The sequence below is a fragment of the Squalius cephalus genome, assembly GCF_949319135.1.
Source record: "Squalius cephalus genome assembly, chromosome: 1".
Taxonomy (NCBI): Eukaryota; Metazoa; Chordata; class Actinopteri; order Cypriniformes; family Leuciscidae; genus Squalius; species Squalius cephalus.
Window position 1 is genome coordinate 38,884,123 of NC_137122.1, and position 19,792 is coordinate 38,903,914.

At 37.2% G+C, this 19,792-nt stretch overlaps 3 protein-coding genes across 14 annotated transcripts; all 3 read left to right on the forward strand.

Annotated features, from left to right (window-relative positions):
• Positions 1 to 2,111: 2,111 nt before the first annotated feature.
• Positions 2,112 to 4,466, forward strand: g6pc1b (glucose-6-phosphatase catalytic subunit 1b). Its single transcript, XM_079875711.1, has 5 exons — positions 2,112 to 2,544; positions 2,730 to 2,839; positions 2,935 to 3,034; positions 3,321 to 3,436; positions 3,540 to 4,466. Exons 1-5 carry the CDS (start codon positions 2,327 to 2,329, stop codon positions 4,055 to 4,057), a joined length of 1,062 nt encoding a protein of 353 aa, XP_079731837.1. The 5' UTR covers positions 2,112 to 2,326; the 3' UTR covers positions 4,058 to 4,466.
• A 558-nt stretch (positions 4,467 to 5,024) lies between these two features.
• On the forward strand, positions 5,025 to 14,413 carry kat7a (K(lysine) acetyltransferase 7a). Of its 12 annotated transcripts, none has more exons than XM_079875411.1 (16): positions 5,025 to 5,279; positions 6,812 to 6,953; positions 7,200 to 7,379; positions 8,798 to 9,031; positions 9,753 to 9,835; positions 9,923 to 10,009; positions 10,189 to 10,278; positions 10,361 to 10,471; positions 10,794 to 10,832; positions 11,571 to 11,762; positions 11,929 to 12,018; positions 12,142 to 12,282; positions 12,373 to 12,466; positions 12,730 to 12,876; positions 13,207 to 13,313; positions 13,435 to 14,413. In XM_079875411.1, exons 1-16 carry the CDS (start codon positions 5,265 to 5,267, stop codon positions 13,531 to 13,533), a joined length of 1,851 nt encoding a protein of 616 aa, XP_079731537.1. In that variant the 5' UTR covers positions 5,025 to 5,264; the 3' UTR covers positions 13,534 to 14,413. The 12 variants fall into 12 exon arrangements, with proteins under 12 accessions (XP_079731537.1, XP_079731541.1, XP_079731542.1 ...); XM_079875415.1 differs by having other exon boundaries at positions 10,361 to 10,450; XM_079875416.1 differs by lacking the exon at positions 10,794 to 10,832.
• Positions 14,414 to 16,573: 2,160 nt separating this feature from the next.
• Positions 16,574 to 19,716, forward strand: LOC307161166 (uncharacterized protein). Its single transcript, XM_079875739.1, has 3 exons — positions 16,574 to 16,822; positions 17,252 to 17,449; positions 17,539 to 19,716. The coding sequence occupies exons 2-3, from the start codon at positions 17,263 to 17,265 to the stop codon at positions 18,405 to 18,407; spliced, it is 1,056 nt and encodes a 351-aa protein (XP_079731865.1). The 5' UTR covers positions 16,574 to 16,822; positions 17,252 to 17,262; the 3' UTR covers positions 18,408 to 19,716.
• Positions 19,717 to 19,792: the final 76 nt, after the last annotated feature.

Here is a 19,792-nt window from a genome sequence, read left to right on the forward strand (position 1 = left end):
GCCTAAAATGCATGTTTAACAACAGAAATCAAAATGCAAAACATGCTAAAATGCAAGAAGGCATCACAAATGAGACATTTTATTAATGTCTATCAATGCAGCATGTTGTACATTGACTAGGCTAACATGTCTCTGTAGAGATGGCATCTGTAAACATTGTGGAGCTCTTAACAACCTGCAGGTAGTGTTCTTGTTTACAGTCTGCTCTGGACATGTTCCATCTTTGTTTTTCCACATGGTTGAGTTGTTCTAGTGACTGCTCTCAGAAGTTCTGGAAGCCAATGGAAAATTTGCCATCTCACAAAGTCGTGAGTCTTTGCACGAACAGGCCTCCAGAGGTTGCTGGAAATTAGCCATCATGTCAAGTCAAGGTAAACAATGTCACGTGAAAGTCTCGGTCAAACTCCTGGTTCTTCTTCATTTGATGGCCACACTAGTGAACCAGAAATGAGCTACAGTATTGTCATTGCACATCATTTTCCCCTAAATTTCAATACAGTACACATTACATATTATAGACTACCGTTTAAAGTTTGGGGTCAGTAAGTTTTTCTGTTGTTGTTTTTGTTATGGTTTTTTTGAAGATTTTTTTTTATTATTCAGCAAGGATGCATTAAATTGCTCATAAGAGACAGTGAAGACGTTTATAATGTTAAAAACGATTTATATTTCAAATAGATGTTCTTTAAAATTTTCTAAGTAGTATGAGCACATCCAGAAAACTTTTTCAGTTTCAGTTCATTCATTTCATTTCATTTTTAGTTAAACAAAAGAGTAAACGTACCTCGAAACGTAGTCAATAAATTAATACTTTGGAAGCAGCAGTGACCGAACCCAACTGTGTATTACATTGGTAATAATAATAAATGTTTCTTGAGCAGCAAATCAGCATGTTAGACTTATTTCTGAAGGGTCATGTGATGCTGAAGACTAGATTTCAGCATCTAATTTAACAGGAATAAACTACATTTTAAAATATGTTAACAGTTAGAAAGCAGTAAATTGTAATAATATTTCACAATATGACCGTTTTACTGTATTTTTGATCAAATGCTGTAAACGCTGTTTTGGTGAGCATAAGATACTTTTCAAAAAAAAACAAAAAAAAATCTTATATAGATTTTTATACCCAACTTTTATACACTGCTGTTCAAAAGTTTTGGATCGGTAAGATTTTTAATGTTTTTAAAAGAAGTCTCTTCTGCTCACCAAGGCTGTATTTATTTGATTAAAAATACCACAAAAAAACACACACACACACACAAACAGAAATATTGTTAAATATTATGACAATTTAAATTAACTGTTTTCTATTTTAATATATTTTAAAATGTAATTTATTCCTGTGATGTCAAAGCAGTATTTTCAGCATCATTACTCCAGTCTTCTTCAGTGTCACATGATCCTTCAGAAATCATTATAAAATGATGATTTGATGATAAAGAAACATTTATGATTATTATCAATGTTGAAAACAGTTTTGCACAGAAAGCAGAAAACCGAAAGCAGAAAACAGAAAGCAATTTTTTTTAGGATTCTTTGGTGAATAGAAAGTTCAAAAGAATAGCATTTATCTGAAATAGATTTTTTTGTATTTATCAAAGAATCCTGAAAATGTAAATAACTGTTTTCAACATGTTTTATTGAGCATCAAATCATGATATTAGAATGACTTCTGAAGGATCATGTGACACTGAAGACTGGAGTAATGATGCTGAAAATTAAGCTTTGATCACAGGAATAAATTACTCTTTACTATATATTCACATAGAAAATAAATTGTAATAATATATCATCATATTACTGTTTTTTTAATTATTTTTAATCAATTAAATGCAACAAGTGAGCAGAAGAGTCTTCTTTTAAAAACATGCGTGTGTATGTGTGTGTGTGTGTGTGTTTGTGTGTGTGGACAAAGAGTCAGGAACCCTACGTGTCCATGTTATCATCTCATTCAATTAGCGAGTGTCTTTCTCATAATCGAGAGCTAAATTTAGCACACAAAACCTGCCACTTTACAGACATGCACAAAACAGGCCCCCTTTAATGACCAGCGTTTAATGTTTAGAGACAATTTTCCCTCTATTTACTCCAGAGTCCAAAGCTCAGGCGGTGCCCAGTGACCAGGCAACTGAGAGGATGGATAAAAGGAGCAGACTGAATTCATGCAGGTCGTTGTTGCGATGACAGGCTGGATTCAAGTCACTGAAAACAAGATGAAGATATTTTACAAATAGTGTATTGTGTTCGCCGAGACTGACAACAGTATCCATAAACTGAGAATGAAGTCATAATACTGTTGTTTTATAGCAGACCGAGAGTAGTAATGGAAGTCTTGTATGGGTATGGGATAAGCAGTACGTTATACCTGCAGACCCATTATGGGCATGCCCAAGGCTGGTTTATGTTTGTGTCTACTGTGGCAGACCTGCGTACAACCTTTTTATTCTTTTTTCCCATCTGGTTCCACCTACAATCAGCAGTGGGAGTGAAGCTGGTCTGGGTTGCTGTTGTGGGAGACTGGCTCAACTTAGTCCTCAAGTGGTAAGTGGTAAATGTTGTTGTTTCAGTAAATATTCAGGAATACCCTTTTAGAATATGCTAAAAGAATTATTTTTTTTAAAGCTAAATAATAGAATTATCACAAATAAAATCTTTCATTTGTAATGTAAATAATTTATTTTCATGAATGTCCTCTAATCTGATCTATTTATTAAATCATTAAATAGGCTCATGTTTGGCGAACGTCCCTATTGGTGGGTTAAAGAAACTGTTTATTATGGCAACTTGACTCTACCACAAATCAAACAGTTCCCCATGACCTGCGAGACTGGCCCTGGTGAGTGTCTCCTGATGGTTCTCATTATAGACAAACCAACACACTAAATCAAAAGCAGATTTTACAGGTTTCACGGATTCTGTCCCCTCTTCAAGGAAGTCCATCGGGTCATGCGATGGGAGCTGCAGGGGTTTACTACGCCATGATCACATCATTGCTGCCGATTTTGCAGGGATGTGACCCCTTAAAAAGATGGTAAGAGAGCCAGTCCTGTTAACCTTCCTTCCCCCTTTTGATAAAGTACTCTGCATGTTCTTTAATCAGTTGAGATAAAGTGGAAGGAAAGAAAATCTGGGGAATAGCATATCACAATATATACAGTATCTTTCCTGGCTTCCAGTCCAATGGAAATTCCTCATTAGCCTGTAAACAAAGATATGCAAGGCCATTTTGAAGAATAACGGGTTCTTCATGTCAATGTTTTGCTGTTTAATATTAATAATGCACTTTCCTCTTCCATTGCATTTGTGCTATATACTAGGTGCGTCCAGGGTCTTCTCTGGACTCTTTTCTGGGCTGTGCAGGTGTGTGTCAGTCTTTCTCGAGTTTTCATTGCAGCTCATTTCCCACATCAGGTCTTTGCTGGAGTTGTTTCGGGTCAGTTGCAAAAAATATGTTTCATTTTCATTAGTCAAGATCTCTTACTTCTCTTGGTTTCAGCATACAGTTTCTTAAGTGATTGTTTACTTTCATTCTTCAGGAATTGCAGTGGCCAAGGCTTTTAATAGAGTGTCCTGGATCTATTCAGCAAGCTTGAAGGGTTATGTGCACACCATCCTCTGTCTCGTGTTTGTTGCGCTGGGGCTTTATGCTCTGTTGGATGCTGCTTCAATAGACCCCTACTGGAGCCTAATGAAGGCACAGAAGTGGTGCATTCAGTCTGAATGGGTCCATCTGGACACCACACCCTTCGCTGGCCTCCTCCGCAACACCGGGGCCCTGTTCGGCCTAGGGCTGAGCCTCCATTTGCCTATTCATGGTGATCTGCAAAAAAACAAGAGTTGTGGAAACAGCGCCGTTTACAGACTGACCTGTACAGCAGCAACACTGCCACTCCTGAGCCTCTTAGACTCATTCAGACCACCAACTAGCACTAATGCTCTCTTCTATGCGCTTTCTTTCTGTAAGAGCGCCACTGTGCCTCTAACCACAATAAGTTTTGTACCTTACTGCATGAGCACATTAGCAAATGTATACCACAGAATGAAAGCACATTAAACTTTTTATTTTTTTGCCAATTAAGTCTACTGTTACTATTACTATTTCTCACTTTGCCTGTTTTGTATTATTCTAGATAAAAATATATATTACTTTATGCTTTGATTTTAAAGTATACAAATTAGAGCAGAGATTTCATGAATATATTGAAAGAGCTGTGAAAGAAAGAGATCAAAGGGCTACATCTGAGTAACAATAAAGTTTTCAGTCAAAATGTATGCACATTTGTTATGCAGTATATTACATTGTTCAACATAATCGTTTGATATGTTTGTGTTACATTTTGCTCACATGAATTAGTTTGTGTGTCATAATTGTTTTACTGTTTAAATTGAGCTTAAAATAGGCTGTTAAATGTCAGGTTCAGTTGTGACAGCTTACCCCATTTGGTGTGATAAAACCTCTCTATAAAAAGCAAATGTTTGTTCAGTGTGCCTACAGAGAAATTGACTATCAAAAATAAACAAAACAAAAAAGTAAAAAGGGTTACAACCACTGATCTATATAATGACAATCAGTGGTTACAACTAGCCCTGGTAACCCCTATTATGAATCAAACACTTTTTTTAAATTGAGCTTGAACAATACATTTACCATGATATGTTGCACATAATAACAACATATTATCGGCATAATAAATGAACAATTTCATAGAAAAGCAAGTGTTTTAAATGTATTAACATTGATATCTAGTTCCAGGACCCTTTAACTCAACGATGAAAAACCATAAATAGACAACATGGACAACATGTCTTCATCAGTGACATTACGACTCAGTATTGCCATCTAGCGACAGAAGTATTAAAAGAGGAACTGCACAACGGTAAAGAAATATATTTTTCTTTATGTTTTTACTTGATAGACGTTTGTAATCTGTTGAAAAAATAGAATAACTATAAACAAATGGTCCATATCTATTTAATGCAATAGTTACTTCCTCGTGCTTATCATTTTCCGTGAGACCTTTACATACAATTTTTCTACCGGAAGTGGAGGATGTAAACAACAGACGCGCGCAGTCATGACCCGTGACTGTCTGTGATGAAACAGTTTCCTTACACCTGATTAATGTTTCCCTCAATTCCACTGGAATGCATCACATATGCCGCCCTCAACAAGTTTATTCGGTCGAACTGCATGAAGAAACCAAGCACAAAATTAACCCGTGTGTATCGGATGCAGTGAGGGAGAGTCGCGGATAAGCGCTATGCCGCGGCGGAAGGTATGAAGAAGGCCAGCTGCGCTGCGTACATGCTCATATAGCGCTCGCATCACTCACCTGTGTGTGTGTGTGTGTGTGTGTGTGTGTGTGTGTGTGTGTGTGTGTGTGTGTGTGTGTGTCATCACGAGATCCAGCAGTTTGCATGGGCGCCGTCGCAGTCATCCTTAGCAAATGACTGTCATGATTTTTCAAGTTAATTTGTTTGTGCGGGGAATGTGTAGATGGTAGTCAAAACTATAAAGTTTAGGCTCGAAATGTACCAGTTAATTGGAACATTTCTGTGTAATTACATAATACGATATTTCCAGCCTTTAATAAGCACAAATATTTTATAAAAATACAAATTAAATGTCTATATATTTTAAGCTTATATATAAAATACAGTCACATAGCCTATCACACACATCAGTTCAGACAGAGTTGTATTTTTGTGATGCAAGGAAAATGGCTAAAATGTGGTCAATTTTCTCACAGTCATTGTAATTACCTAATATCTAATGTTTTTATTCGTGCTGATAATGCAATATTTACTGTCAGAATAATATTGTGAATATTCTTGCTGTGGTATTAGGATTCATGATGCATTGCAGCTCACCCAAAATAATGATTCTGACTTGTGATGCAGCCTGAATCATAATCACACTGTGTTCGTTCATTGGCCAGAAGAGACTGAGCCTGGTTTCTCCCAAGTTTTTTTTTCTTCATTCTGTCACCTCTGAGTTTGGGTTTCTTGCCACTGTCACCTCTGGCTTACTTAGTTGGGGACACTTAATATTCAGACTGTACTGACGCTGTTGTATGAGAGCTGAACTGAGCTGGACAATGACATCGCTGTTTTCTCCAGAGCTGCTTTATAGATAAAATGAACTATTTTAATAATTGATGATCTTTACAATGAAACTGAACAACAGCCGAAATGCATCATTTCCTGTTATCACTGTAAACACTCTGTATTGTATAAAGTGCTTTATAAATAAAGGTGACTTGACCTGACTTGAAGCATCAGAGCCCATGGCATTTCTATTAGATTTTGGTTCATTGTGTACACCCATCTTTATATTAATCTAGTTAAAATATGTTGATTCCTTCAAGCCAGGGACCCCAGTGTAAAAAAAGCTCAGTAACACTTTATTAATATAGTTTTCTGTTACATTTAATATTCTTAAGTTTTATTAAGAATATGAACATATATTACTACATTATATAAATTAGTTAAAATTAGGTAAGAATGAATTGACCCTGTGGAGCACCTACTGGGACCCCTGGTTGAAACCCCTGGGTTTGTGTAATTAAATTGAGAAACAAAGGAGAAACTCACCTGGGTCATTGTCACAGGTCAAGTGGAACTATTAGATTTTTTTTTTGTTACAGTTAAGTTACCCTAATTAACTGAATTAAGTATTCATTTTCATGAAAAACTTGCCATCCTTTTAAAGGTAATTTTATTTCATATGAATCAGTGTCTGTATAACAATAAAAAGATACATTTTGTATTCAGTGACCAAAAGGTTTTTGATGTTTCTGACTCTTAGAAAAATGCGGGCAGTAGCTCTGAAGGTACAGAGGATTCAGATTTCTCCGCTGAGCACACAGACAGCTCAGAGAGTGACACCCACACGGTTAGAAACACCCGACTCACTCGATCCTCTCTGAGACTCAGCCGCAACTCGCAAGGTAGGACACGAGAGAGCAGCCGTTGCTATATGACTTACTAAGAGCTCTTCTGTAAAAGTGTGATTTACTTTTTCATTGGGCTGTAGGAATTATGAAATTATCATGTGATTTTACTTGCCCCAACATAAAAATATAATTGTAATCTTGCACCAATAGGTGATGGTTTGACTGGTAGAAAGCGTGATTGGTGGAGATAAAAAAAAAAAAAAAAGAATGAACGAACAAACCTGAGAGCTTTGTTTCTAGATTCCAGTCCCGTGGGGAACCCTTCTGCCCCGGTTTCAGAGGAGGTGGTGAACTATTCCACCCGCCGTGTGACTCGTAGTCAACAGCAGGGGGTGACAGTCTCGCCCAAGAAATACCCCTTGAGGCAGAGTCGCTCTTCTGGCTCAGACACGGAGCAGCATGGGGAAATCTCAGAGAGGGGTAGGAGGAGAAAACCGCATGGTTCTTCACTCATGCCTTCCCTCATTTGAGTATCTCCATGCTTAGCTCTGCTCACATGTGCTTCTCTTCATTTGCTCTTTTTTTATTTTTATCAATGACAAGTCAGAGTTCATACAACATGTTAACTTCACACAACATGAGTTTTCTCACAGGTTTTCTCTTAAGATTCAAAAGTTGGGGGTCAGTTAGATACAATTTTTGAAAGAAATGAATACTTGTATTGGCAAGGATACATGAAATTAATCAGAAGTTACATTTATAATGTTACAAAAGATTTATATGTTAAATAAATGCTGTTAAAAATAAATACTTTCTGTTCATCAAAGAATCCTGGAAAGAAAATGTATCACGGTTTCCACAAAAATATTAAGTAGTGCAAATGTTTTGATATAATTTGATAATTGATCATATCAACAATGATAATACTAATAAATGTTTCCAAATCAGTATATTATGATTTCTGAAGGATCATGTGACACTGAAGACTGGAGTAATAATGCTGGATAATCAGCTTTGTCATCACAGGAATAAATCGCATTTTAAAATATATTAAAATAGAAAACAGTTATTTCAAATTGTAACAATATTTCTTTTTAATCAAATAAATGAATCCTTGGTGAGCATGAGAGACTTCTTTCAAAAACATTAAAAAAAACTCAGCGACCCCAGACTTTTGAACGGGAGTTTATATCATTTTCATAATTCTTTAAGCTGCAAAAAATTTATTATTTCGAGTAATGCATATCTCATTTCATGTTATTCAGTGGCTTTTGCCTACTTTTTCCATTGTCATTTGTCTATAATTTGAATTCATATGCACCACTCAAACAAACAAACAAACACCCTATAATAGTTAACTCAGTTTAATTGTTTAAAAAAAATATTTTGTCTCAAGCATTAATAAAACTACCATATGTTGCATTTCAAAGGCATCCTGTCTTTTGAAATTAGTTAAATTTGACTTAATTTTAAAAGTTGAAAAATGTATTACATTTGTCTGGAGAAAATAAAAAACTGTAGACTTGTCTTTTTGCTAATATTGTCATGAAATTATAGGACAACGACAATCAACATTTTATAATTATTAAATCCATTTTTTTTTAACAAGATTGATCATCACATACTGAATAATTTTTATACTGTAGATTACTGATAAATATGTTCAATATTATAATCCCAACTTTCAAGAGATGTGGTTTGTACTGTATGTAGTTAGCTATACTTTCACTTTTACCTCCTCTTGTTATGATATTGTTTCATCCTCCCTTTCCTCTGTAGTTGGTTACACATTTAATACAGTTTTCATTTATATTTAGTTTTCATGTAATGATTAGAATATACCTTATCACATTCCTAGACTTTATACGGTCCGGTTTTCTGTTGTGTTGGTCATCCAGACATTAAGCAAAGCGCAGACCATGATGAGTCCCCACCCAGAACGCCCACAGGCAATGCTCCTTCCTCTGAGTCTGACATTGACATGTCCAGCCCAAATGTGTCTCATGATGAGAGCCTGGCAAAGGAACTATCACTGAAAGAATCCGGCCTTGCTCACCGGCCCAAAAGACGGCGCTTTCATGAGAGCTACAACTTTAACATGAAGTGCCCCACACCTGGTTGTAATTCACTTGGTAATTGGATTTCAGGTCCTCTATTTTAACTTATAAGAATATTTACAATACCGTTCAAAAGTTTGGGTCCAAATTTTATTTTATTTTTTTATGTTTTTTAAATAAATCTGTAATGCTCACCAAGGCTGCATTTATTTGATCCAAAATACAGTAAAAACAGGAGTATTGTGAAATATTGTTACAATTTGAAATAACTGTTTTCTATTTTAATATATTTTAAAATGCGATTTATTCCTGTGATGACAAAGCTGATTATCCAGCATCATTACTACAAATATTCAGTGTCACATGATCCTTCAGAAATCATAATATACTGATTTGGAAACATTTATTAGTATTATCACTGTTGATATCAAATTATATCAAAACATTTGCACTACTTAATATTTTTGTGGAAACCTGCTCAGGAAACTTTTATTATTATTATTATCAGTGTTGAAAACGGTTGAGATGCTTGATATTTTTGTGGAAACCGTAATAAAAAAAAAATCAGGATTCTTTAATCATAAATGTCTTTACTGTCCATTTTGATCAATTTAATGTGTCCTTTCTGAATAAAAGAATTTCACTGACTCCAAACTTTTGACCGGTAGTGTATTTCTGTTATTCATTTATATATTAATAGTGGTTTTATTTTTTAGGTTTTGTTATGTTTACAGACTTTTTTAATGCAGTATTAAAACACTGAAATATTGAAATTCCACCTTCATTCCTCTTTCAGGACATCTGACAGGGAAACATGAAAGGCACTTTTCAATATCTGGATGTCCACTGTACCATAACCTCTCAGCAGACGAGTGTAAGGTAAGGGTTGTTACCGACGAAACCTTTAACCAGATTATATTTTCCTGAAACATTAAGATTTGCCTAAAAATCTAACATTTTACTCAGGTGAAGGCAAGCTCCCGAGACAAACATGTGGAGGAGAGGACGCTGTCGCAGCGGCAGGATGAGAACCGTCATTCCGCCCGGCAACAGGTAAAGCACCACACCAAGTATTTAACGTCCTCACTTGTGAACCGGTATGTGCCAGAGTAATGATCCCTGTTGTATGACATTCTTTAAGAGCTACTTTCAGGTTCTGTGTGCAGTGAACTTTACGTGCCAATTAAATAGTGTCTAGCACTCACATTCTCTGAGTTACCGCTTCCCTCCAGGCCCAGGCAGAGAGGCAGCTGCGATATAAGGAGAAGGTGACAGAGATGAGGAGGAAGAGAAACTCTGTTCCACAAAAAGACAAGTACATGGTGGGTGTCACATGCTCCATATACGAAGATCCCTCAGCAGATTCATGTATCAATCGCTTAGCTCTTGTTTGACTCCCTCCAGGAGCACAGACCGTCCCATGGCAGCAGTCGTGAGCCTCTGCTGGAGAACATCACAAGTGACTATGACCTGGAGCTGTTTAGAAAAGCCCAGGCACGTGCTTCGGATGATCTTGTAAGAGAGAAGACCCATCACATTTTCGCCCCTCTTGTTTTCTCCTTTCCCCTCTCATTTTCATGAATCTGTAAAGATCGCAGGTGGGATGAACCTTCGCACCACTGATTTCTGGGATATGCAATGGGCCCCCGCTGGACTCTCTTCCACTGTAGCCTCCACACTGCTGCCGTTCTCTCATCTGTAGCATGGAGTGTCACTCAAAGCTTTAGGGCACAATACTTTATCTGTTCTGCCAAGACCACCTTTCCTTAAAGGGACAGAAATTCTGTCATTTACTAACCACCATGACATTTCAAACCTGTATTTCATTATCTTTTAGAGCTTGACTGGGGAAAAAATCATTTGGAACAACAAGAAGGTGTGTAAGTAATGACAGAATTGTTATTTTTGGTTGAGCTGTTCCTTTAAGAGAAAAGAATAATATTAACTTGAGTGGACATTACATGCACCTTCTTATTTTCTCCAGATGATTTCTATTTTAACTTTAATTTCCACATTGCCATCTGTTTATTAATTAGGACATTCTCTGAAAATGTACACTTCCGCTGAAAAGTTTGAGGGTTGGTAAAAAAAATGTAAATGCTATTGAAGAAATATTTTATGCTCACCAAGGCTGCATTTATCAGATTTTTTTAAAAACAGCCATAAAAAAACAGTCATGTAAAAAACATAAATGTAATTTATTCCTGTGATGTCAAAGCTGAATGTTCAGCATCATTACTCCAGTCTTCAGTGTCGCATGATCCTTCAGAAATCATTCTAATATGATGATTTGATGCTCAAGAAACATTTATGATTATTATCAATGTTGAAAACAGTTGAAACCATTTAGTTGAAATAGAAATATTGTAACAATGTAAATGTCTTTACTGTCACTTCTGATTGATTTAATGTATCCTTACTGGATAAAAGCATTCATTTCTTTCTTTAAAAAAAAAATCATACTGACCCCAAGCTTTTGAACGGTAGTGTATATCTCAACCTCCTCACTCACATGTGAATCTTCTGTGGTAGGCCTCAGGGTTTTTTCCTTCTGAGTGTGGTCATTTCCTCTAGTCAGACCTGTGTTTCTCCCACCCTTCATTGGTCCTTGCAGGAAAAACTCCGGCTCGAGGGACAGGTCACAGAGGGCGGCAACATGATAAAGGCCATTGTGTTCGGCCGCTACGAGTTGGACACTTGGTACCACTCGCCGTACCCCGAAGAGTACGCACGCCTTGGTCGTCTCTACATGTGCGAGTTCTGCCTAAAATACATGAAGAGTCAGACTATTTTGCGACGTCACATGGTAACTTTTTCACATGTTCAGTTAATAACGGTTTAAATTTGAACTTAAGGAGGTGACAACGACTTAAATTATGATTCATACATTTTCCCCAGCTCTAAATCATTACGTTGATAAGTGTGTTTTTGCATTCACACATAGACCTCTCTCTTATTTCACTTGTGATCAGGCCAAATGTGTGTGGAAACATCCACCAGGTGATGAGATTTACAGAAAGGGGGCTATATCTGTTTTTGAAGTGGATGGCAAGAAGAACAAGGTAGACCTTCCACCAGGACTCTTGATTATCAAATATCAGTCAGTCCACATTTTGTTTGTGATTAATTTGTGATTCTGCCTCACTGACACTGGCTTTTTTTGTTGTTGTTTTTGTTTTTTGCAGATTTATTGCCAAAACCTGTGTCTGCTTGCCAAACTGTTCCTGGACCACAAAACACTGTACTACGACGTGGAGCCGTTCCTCTTCTATGTGATGACTGAAGCTGACAATACCGGCTGCCATCTTGTAGGATACTTCTCCAAGGTACTCTGTTAGTGAATCCAGTGCACCACAAACTTCAGTTACCTTGCAAGTGATGGTTTTGTGGTAATCAAAATACGTATTTGGATTTAGGAAAAGAATTCATTCCTGAACTACAATGTCTCCTGCATCCTGACCATGCCACAGTATATGAGGCAGGGTTATGGCAAGATGCTGATTGATTTCAGTGAGTGCAGTAGATCTAGACCTTTTATATCTATGTTTTGTTATTCCTGTGTTTAAGCTTAAACAAAAGATCGGTCTTGCAAATAGGTGGTTTTAAACTTACAATTGCAACCACAGATTACATCATTTATGTTATATTTTAAAAAGCAGACTTTTTTTTTTTAAAAGGCAAACTTCCTACTGTGTGGTCACGTGCACTTTTGGATGCTGTAATTAATGGAAGAGATGAACATGTTAGTGTGTGAATGGCTGATATCTGCACAGGTTACCTGCTGTCCAAAGTAGAGGAGAAGGTTGGCTCTCCTGAGCGGCCTCTCTCTGATCTCGGGCTCATCAGTTACAGGAGCTACTGGAAAGAAGTGCTCCTGCGCTACCTGCACAACTTCCAGGGCAAAGAAATCTCCATCAAAGGTACTTAGTGTTAGACGCACTACTGTTCAAAAATTGGGGGTCAGAAAGAAAGACATTATAAGCATGCATTAAATTGATCAAAAGTGACAGTAAAGACATTAATGATGTTACAACCTTGATAATAATAAAAAATATTGAGCATCAAATCATCATATTAGAATGATTTCTAAAGGATCACCTGACACTAAAGACTGGAGTAATGATAAAAAAATCTTAGCGACCCCACACTTTTGAACGGTAATGTATTTTCTTTTATGCTTATCATAAAGATTTAATACTGAATAGTGATTTTTTTTTCTTTCTTTCTCAAATATTAACTCTTGTGAGCAGAAATCAGTCAGGAAACAGCTGTCAATCCTGTAGACATTGTCAGCACTTTACAGTCACTCCAGATGCTGAAGTACTGGAAAGGGAAGCACCTGATCTTAAAAAGACAGGTAATTGTTATGTAATGCATGTGGTGATTTTAGTACCAGACTGTTAACATGAATTATAGGTTTATTATTTTAATCTTATTTAGTGGTTTCTAATGCATCTAAATGATTGAATGATCTTTAGGATCTGATTGATGATTGGAAAACCAAAGAGGCAAAGCGTGGAAGCAGCAAGACTATTGACCCTACGGCCTTGAAGTGGAGCCCACCCAAAGGAACATAAGACAATAATCTGCATGCTCTTCCCTGTTTGCTGTAGTTTAGCAGGTCTTGCTCACTATAGGAAAAGCTTAACAAATAGGAAAGCATTTTCTTGTTACAGTAAGTTACAAGTAAAGCTGCAATCTTAGCTGAATCGTGTTTGTCACATGATGCAGTTAGCATTTAGAGTTACCTTAACTGTCCTATTCTAGGTTTTTGAAACATGGTTAACACATTTCAACATGCATTGTAGAACTGCTGCATATGTGATCCTATCATCTAACTTATTTTGAGTTGAGTACCAGTGTTTGACACTCAAATGGCAATTGTTTTTACTGTTGTTTTTAGTCACAGTTAAAAAAATTGCATCTCTTTATTTTAGAGAATTGACTATTTGACTGTTATATATTTATGTGTTTCTGCCACTAACTGTTTTGTGAGCTGAAGAGCTTGACTCTTCTAATTGGGTTCTTGTTTCTTTTTAAATTCCTCTTAACCAGATATCTATTTCCAACCCTATTTGACATTAGCCAAAGTCACTGCAAGTAAAAAATAATATTTTATTATTTCAAGTAAGACTAACTTGTATTTTGGAACAGACATATTGTAGTAAATATGATATATTTACCCTTCATTGTCGTATTATTTTTTTCAAAAGTCTACAACAAAAACTATTAAGTGGAAGCTTAGTTTATAGCATGTTTTGGCTATATATTGCAGCAAGTGTGTAATTTGTGAGCAGCCAGAATAGCTTAATTTAGCTCATAGAATTACCGTGATGCACTTGTAAACTCCACATAGTGGATTTAACACAGACTATACTATGATATGTCAGTAGCATGTGTTGCACTTGATTTTCTATGTCTCTCCTCCAAAATAAATTTAGTCACTGTTTAAATCGATGAAGCTCTGTGAGTTCATTGGATATAAATATTATGGTAATAAACAATGGAGAAAATTCTCTCATTTACTCACCCACATGAATCACAAAAGAAGATATTTTGAAGTATGTTGGTAACTTACTGAAGAAAATCAATAATATCAGAAAGGTGATCAGCACATCCTTGAGTTGCGCGGGGATCAGACAGATCAGACCACAACCTCAGAAATTAGTTACTACAGTATGTCTGATTTCGAAGAAATTGATGGCAAAATTTTGGAAGAAACCGTACAGCACCTTCAAAACATCAACCTGCGCTCTTGACACACTTCCCACATCTTTTTTCAAAAGTGTGTTAAACTGTTTAGAAGCAGATCTTCTAGAAGTGGTAAATGCCTCACTTCTCTCTGGGAGTTTTCCAAACTCCCTGAAAACTGCAGTTGTCAAGGCCCTCCTGAAAAAGAACAATCTGGAAAAGACCATATTAAGCAACTATAGACCGATCTCAAATCTTCCTTTCATAGGCAAGATCATTGAAGAAGCTGTCTTCAGTCATCTGAACAAATTCTTAAATTCGAATGGATACTTTTTTCCAATCTGGTTTCCGACCGCGCCACAGCACAGAGACAGCGCTCATAAAGATAATAAACGATATTCGCTTAAATACTGATACAGGCAAATTATCAGTGCTGGTGCTACTCGACCTCAGTGCTGCATTTGACACTGTCGATCACAACATACTTCTTGACAGGCTGGAAAACTGGGTGGGGCTTTCTGGGATAGTCCTAAAATGGTTCAGGTCATACTTAGATGGGAGAGGTTATTATGCGAGTATAGGAGACCATAAGTCTGAGTGGACATCCATGACATGCGGAGTACCTCAAGGCTCAATTCTTGCGCCACTCCTGTTCAACCTGTATATGCTCCCAATAAGCCAAATAATGAGAAAGAACCAAATTGCTTTCCACAGCTATGCAGACGACACACAGCTCTACTTAGCCCTATCGCCTAACGATTACAGCCCCATTGACTCCCTGTGCCAATGCATTGATGAAGTCAACAGTTGGATGTGTCAAAACTTTCTTCAGTTAAACAAAGACAAAACTGAAGTCATTGCGTTTGGAAACAAAGATGAAGTTCTCAAGGTTCCCCTACCTTGATGATAGGGGTCAAACAACTAAAAATCAAGTCAGGAATCTTGGTGTGTCACTAGAGTCAGACCTTAGTTTCAGTATTCATGTCAAAGCAATAACTAAATCAGCATACTATCATCTGAAAAATATTGCAAGAATTAGATGCTTTGTTTCCAAACAAGACTTAGAGAAACTTGTACATGCTTTCATCACCAGCAGGGTGGATTATTGTAATGGACTCCTCACTGGCCTTCCCAAAAAGACCAGAAGACAGTTGCAGCTCATACAGAACGCTGCCGCCAGAAAATATGAACATATCACACCAGTCCTCAGGTCTTTACACTGGCTCCCAGTTACATTTAGGATTGATTTTAAAGTATTTTATATAAATCACTCAATGGCCTAGGACCTCAATACATTGCAGATATGCTCACTGAATATAAACCGATCACTCAGATCATTAGGACAACATCATTCACTCTAAGCATGGCGAGTCTGCTTTTAGCTATTATGCCAGCCGCAGCTGGAGCCACCTTCCAGAGGAGATCAGATGAGCTCCTACAGTAGTCACATTCAAATCCAGACTCAAAACACATCTGTTTAGCTGAGCATTTACTGAATGAGCACTGTGCCACTGTTAGTCCGACTGTTTGCACTGTATTTCATTTCCTTTTTATTATAAACTGTTCTTATTTCTTTTGATTATTTTAATTACTTCTATGTAAAGCAGTTTGAGTTACCATTGTGTATGAAATGTGCTATATAAATAAAATCGTCTTGCCTTGCCTAACCAAACATTTTTAGTTACCATTGACTGCCATTGTCTGGATCAAAAACAACAAAAAACACTGAAACATAAAAAAATATAAAAAATTTTTTTTATTTTTTTTATTTTTTTATGTTCCACAGAAGAAAGGTATGAAACGAGTAAATGATGACAGTTCACCCATTTTTGGTCTCTTCATTTGCCAGAGAAGCAGTTCATTGGTTGTAGCCATAGAAACAGTAAACGGGTAAGTTAACGCGATACCAAATATTTGGCAACACACACAGGAAACAGTGCGCGCTCGTAGTAAAGGAAGTAGTACGCCACCAACCAGCGTTTTCACAACACGGACACTAGAAACGTCATTGTTATCACAGTCAGTCTCGACGTTATGCTGTAGAATAAAAACTACATAGTATGAAGATATACATATCATGAAAGACCTCTTGTTTTCGGACGTTAGTTCACGGTTTAGCTCGCTGACAGTCTGAAGCTTCAGGTATAGTCTGTCATTGCTCTTGAGAACAGAAAGGTAGGTGTTATTGTGTCATTTTAATTTTGATGTGACGTTATTAATTATACACAGTACCAAATTTGTATGTAACATAGTTGTTATTCTATTATATTCATTGTTATGGTTTAGAGGCAGATTCATTAAAGGGATAGTTCACCCAAAAATGAAAATTCTGTCATTATTTCCTCACCCTCAAGTCGTTCCAATCATGTATGACTTTCTGTCTTCTGCTGAACATAAAATAGGTTATATTTTGAACAATGTTGGTCACCAAACAGTTTTGGACAATCATGGACAAAAAAACAGAGACACTTGTCAGCATAATCTTCTTTTATGTTCCACAAAAGAAATTCATACATGTTTTTAATGACATGAGGGTGGGTAAGCGATGACAGAATTTTCGTTTTTGGGAGAACTATCCCTTTAGCTTGTTTTCTCTCTGAGCAGGTCCTAACAAAATGTCACAGATGGATCTCCTCGTCACAAATGTAGCTGAGCTCCTCACGGCTGCTGTACAGGAGGTGTTGCAGCTCATGGGTCAGGCTATGTTAGAGTATCAGAGGGAGTCTGCCAGAACACGCCTGGAGAATCAGAACCTCCAGCAGAAGTTAAAAGAACTCCAGGAGAGGACGGCTGGGGCTTCAGGTGAGGTTATGAAGAGCTTATAGTTCTTGAATTAACTTGTCTATTTACTGTCATATTAAAATTCTCAGTCAATCTCTTTTATATTTTAGATAAAGTCCTGAAAGTCTCTTTTCCCACATATGAGCCTCATTTAGGGGAGGATCATGTGCAGGAAGATCTCGTTCATCATGGAGATTCAGTAGTGAGTGAGGAGATTCTGAGTGACAATCCTGTTCATATAAAGCTAGTTTTAGATGATATTACTGTTGACAACCAACATCATTTTCTGCAAGGGACCTGTGACTATTCTTTGACGAATCAAAGACCCCTCTCCAGGGTTAAGAGTAGCCCTCCGAGAAGAATCCCCAACCCTTCATCTGGCAGCAGAGAGACTCCAGCAACCAGCAACACTGAGACCCCATTGGGCTCCAACAAAATCAAGGTGGAATCTAAATCAGAGCTTCCGGAATGTTCTGTCACGGAGGAGACAGACAATGCGACAACACAAGCTCCTGTTGTTCCCATGCAGGATGCTCCTCTAGCAAGTGAACACAACCTGCAGCCTGTCTCCACCTTTTCCGACAGCATTGTCGATTATAACCAACCTTGTAAATTACTAAATTCTACTTCTAAACACATTCTTAGGTCACGGGTAGAGAATACGGTCCACACGGGGGATGTTCACAGTGCCCCCTGCATGAGTGAGAGCAGGGAGATTCTGCACAGCTGCCACGTGTGCGGTAAGACGTTCGCGACGCCCTCCAGCCTCGGAGCTCACTTTGTATGCCATTCAAATGAGAGACCTTTTGTTTGCAAGTGCTGTAAGTTCAGGTTCAGTCGTTTAGCCGATCTGAAAAAGCATGAGCGCATTCATACAGGAGAAAGGCCATTTAACTGTTCTCTCTGCGGACGGCGATTCAACCGAACAGAGAATCTCAGAAGACACTTGAGGAAGGTTCATTATGGAGCAGCGCTGTGAGCTTTAAATTCACAGCATGTTTCTTTGTTGGCTGCAGTATGATAAAGGCATTTATACAGTTGTGGTCAGAATTATTTGCACCCCTGGTAAATATAATCAAAGACTGCTGTAAAAATAAATCTGCTTTGTTTATCCTTTTGATATATTGGAAAAAGGATATGCAAAAAATTCACAAAAATCCAACCCTTCCTTGAAGAAAAATAGTTGAAAGTGGGGGGTAAATCACATTATGAAATGAATGCTTTTCTCCAAAACATGTTGGTCATAATTATTGGCACACTTTTATTAAATATTTTTTGCTACCTCCTTTTCCCAAGATAACAGCTCTGAGTTTTCTTCTATAATGCCTGATGAGTTTGGAGAATAACTGACAAGAGATCAGAGACCATTCCTCCATACAGAATCTCTCCAGATCCTTCAGATTCACAAGTTCATGTTGGTGCCTCTCCTCTTCAGTTCACACTCATTTTCTATAGGGTTCAGGTCAGTGAACTGGGATGGCCATGGCAGAAGCTTCATTTGATGATTGTTTTAGATAGTTGTCCTGATGGAAGATCCAACCACGACCCATTATAAGCATTCTAGCAGAGGCTGTCAGGTTTATATTTTTTATCTTTTGGTATTTGCTAGAATTCATGATACCATGTATCTGAACAAGATGTCCATGATCTCCAGCAAAAAAATAGGCACCCAAAACATTAAAGATCCTGCAGTATATTTAACCGTGGGAATGGGGTTCTTTTTATCCCTGTTTATCCCTGTAACACATCTGTGTTTGCTGCCAAAAAGCTCTTTTTTTTAGACCATTGAAGTTCCAGTTGTATCTGAGAACTGAATATGCTGGTTTATTTTTGGATTTTTCTTGAAACCCTCCCAAAAAACATGTGAGGATGTTGGTGATGTTTGATTTTTTTTTTTTAGGCTTCCTGACCCCAAGACTCAAGTAATCTCTGCAATTCTCCATCTGTGATCCTTGGAGAGTCTTTGGCCACTCAAACTTTCATCCTCGCCATGCATTAAGACAATATAGACATACGTCCTCTTCCTGGCAGATTCGTAACATCTTTACTTGATTGGAACTTCTTAATTATTGCTCTGATGGTCAAAATGGGGATTTTCAATTCTTTAGCTATTCTCTTACAGCCACTTTCTATTTTATGATGCTCAACAACTTTTTGCTGCACATCAGAACTATATTCTTTGGTTTTACTCATTGTGATGGATGATTAAGGGAATTTGGCCTTTGTGTTTCCTCATATTTAAACTCCTGTGAAACCAGAAGACATGGCTGGACAATTTTATGTTCTTAGTCAACCTGGTGTACTAAAAATATTAATGGGAATATACTTTAGAGATATTTTACTCATAAAAAAATTCTAGGGGTG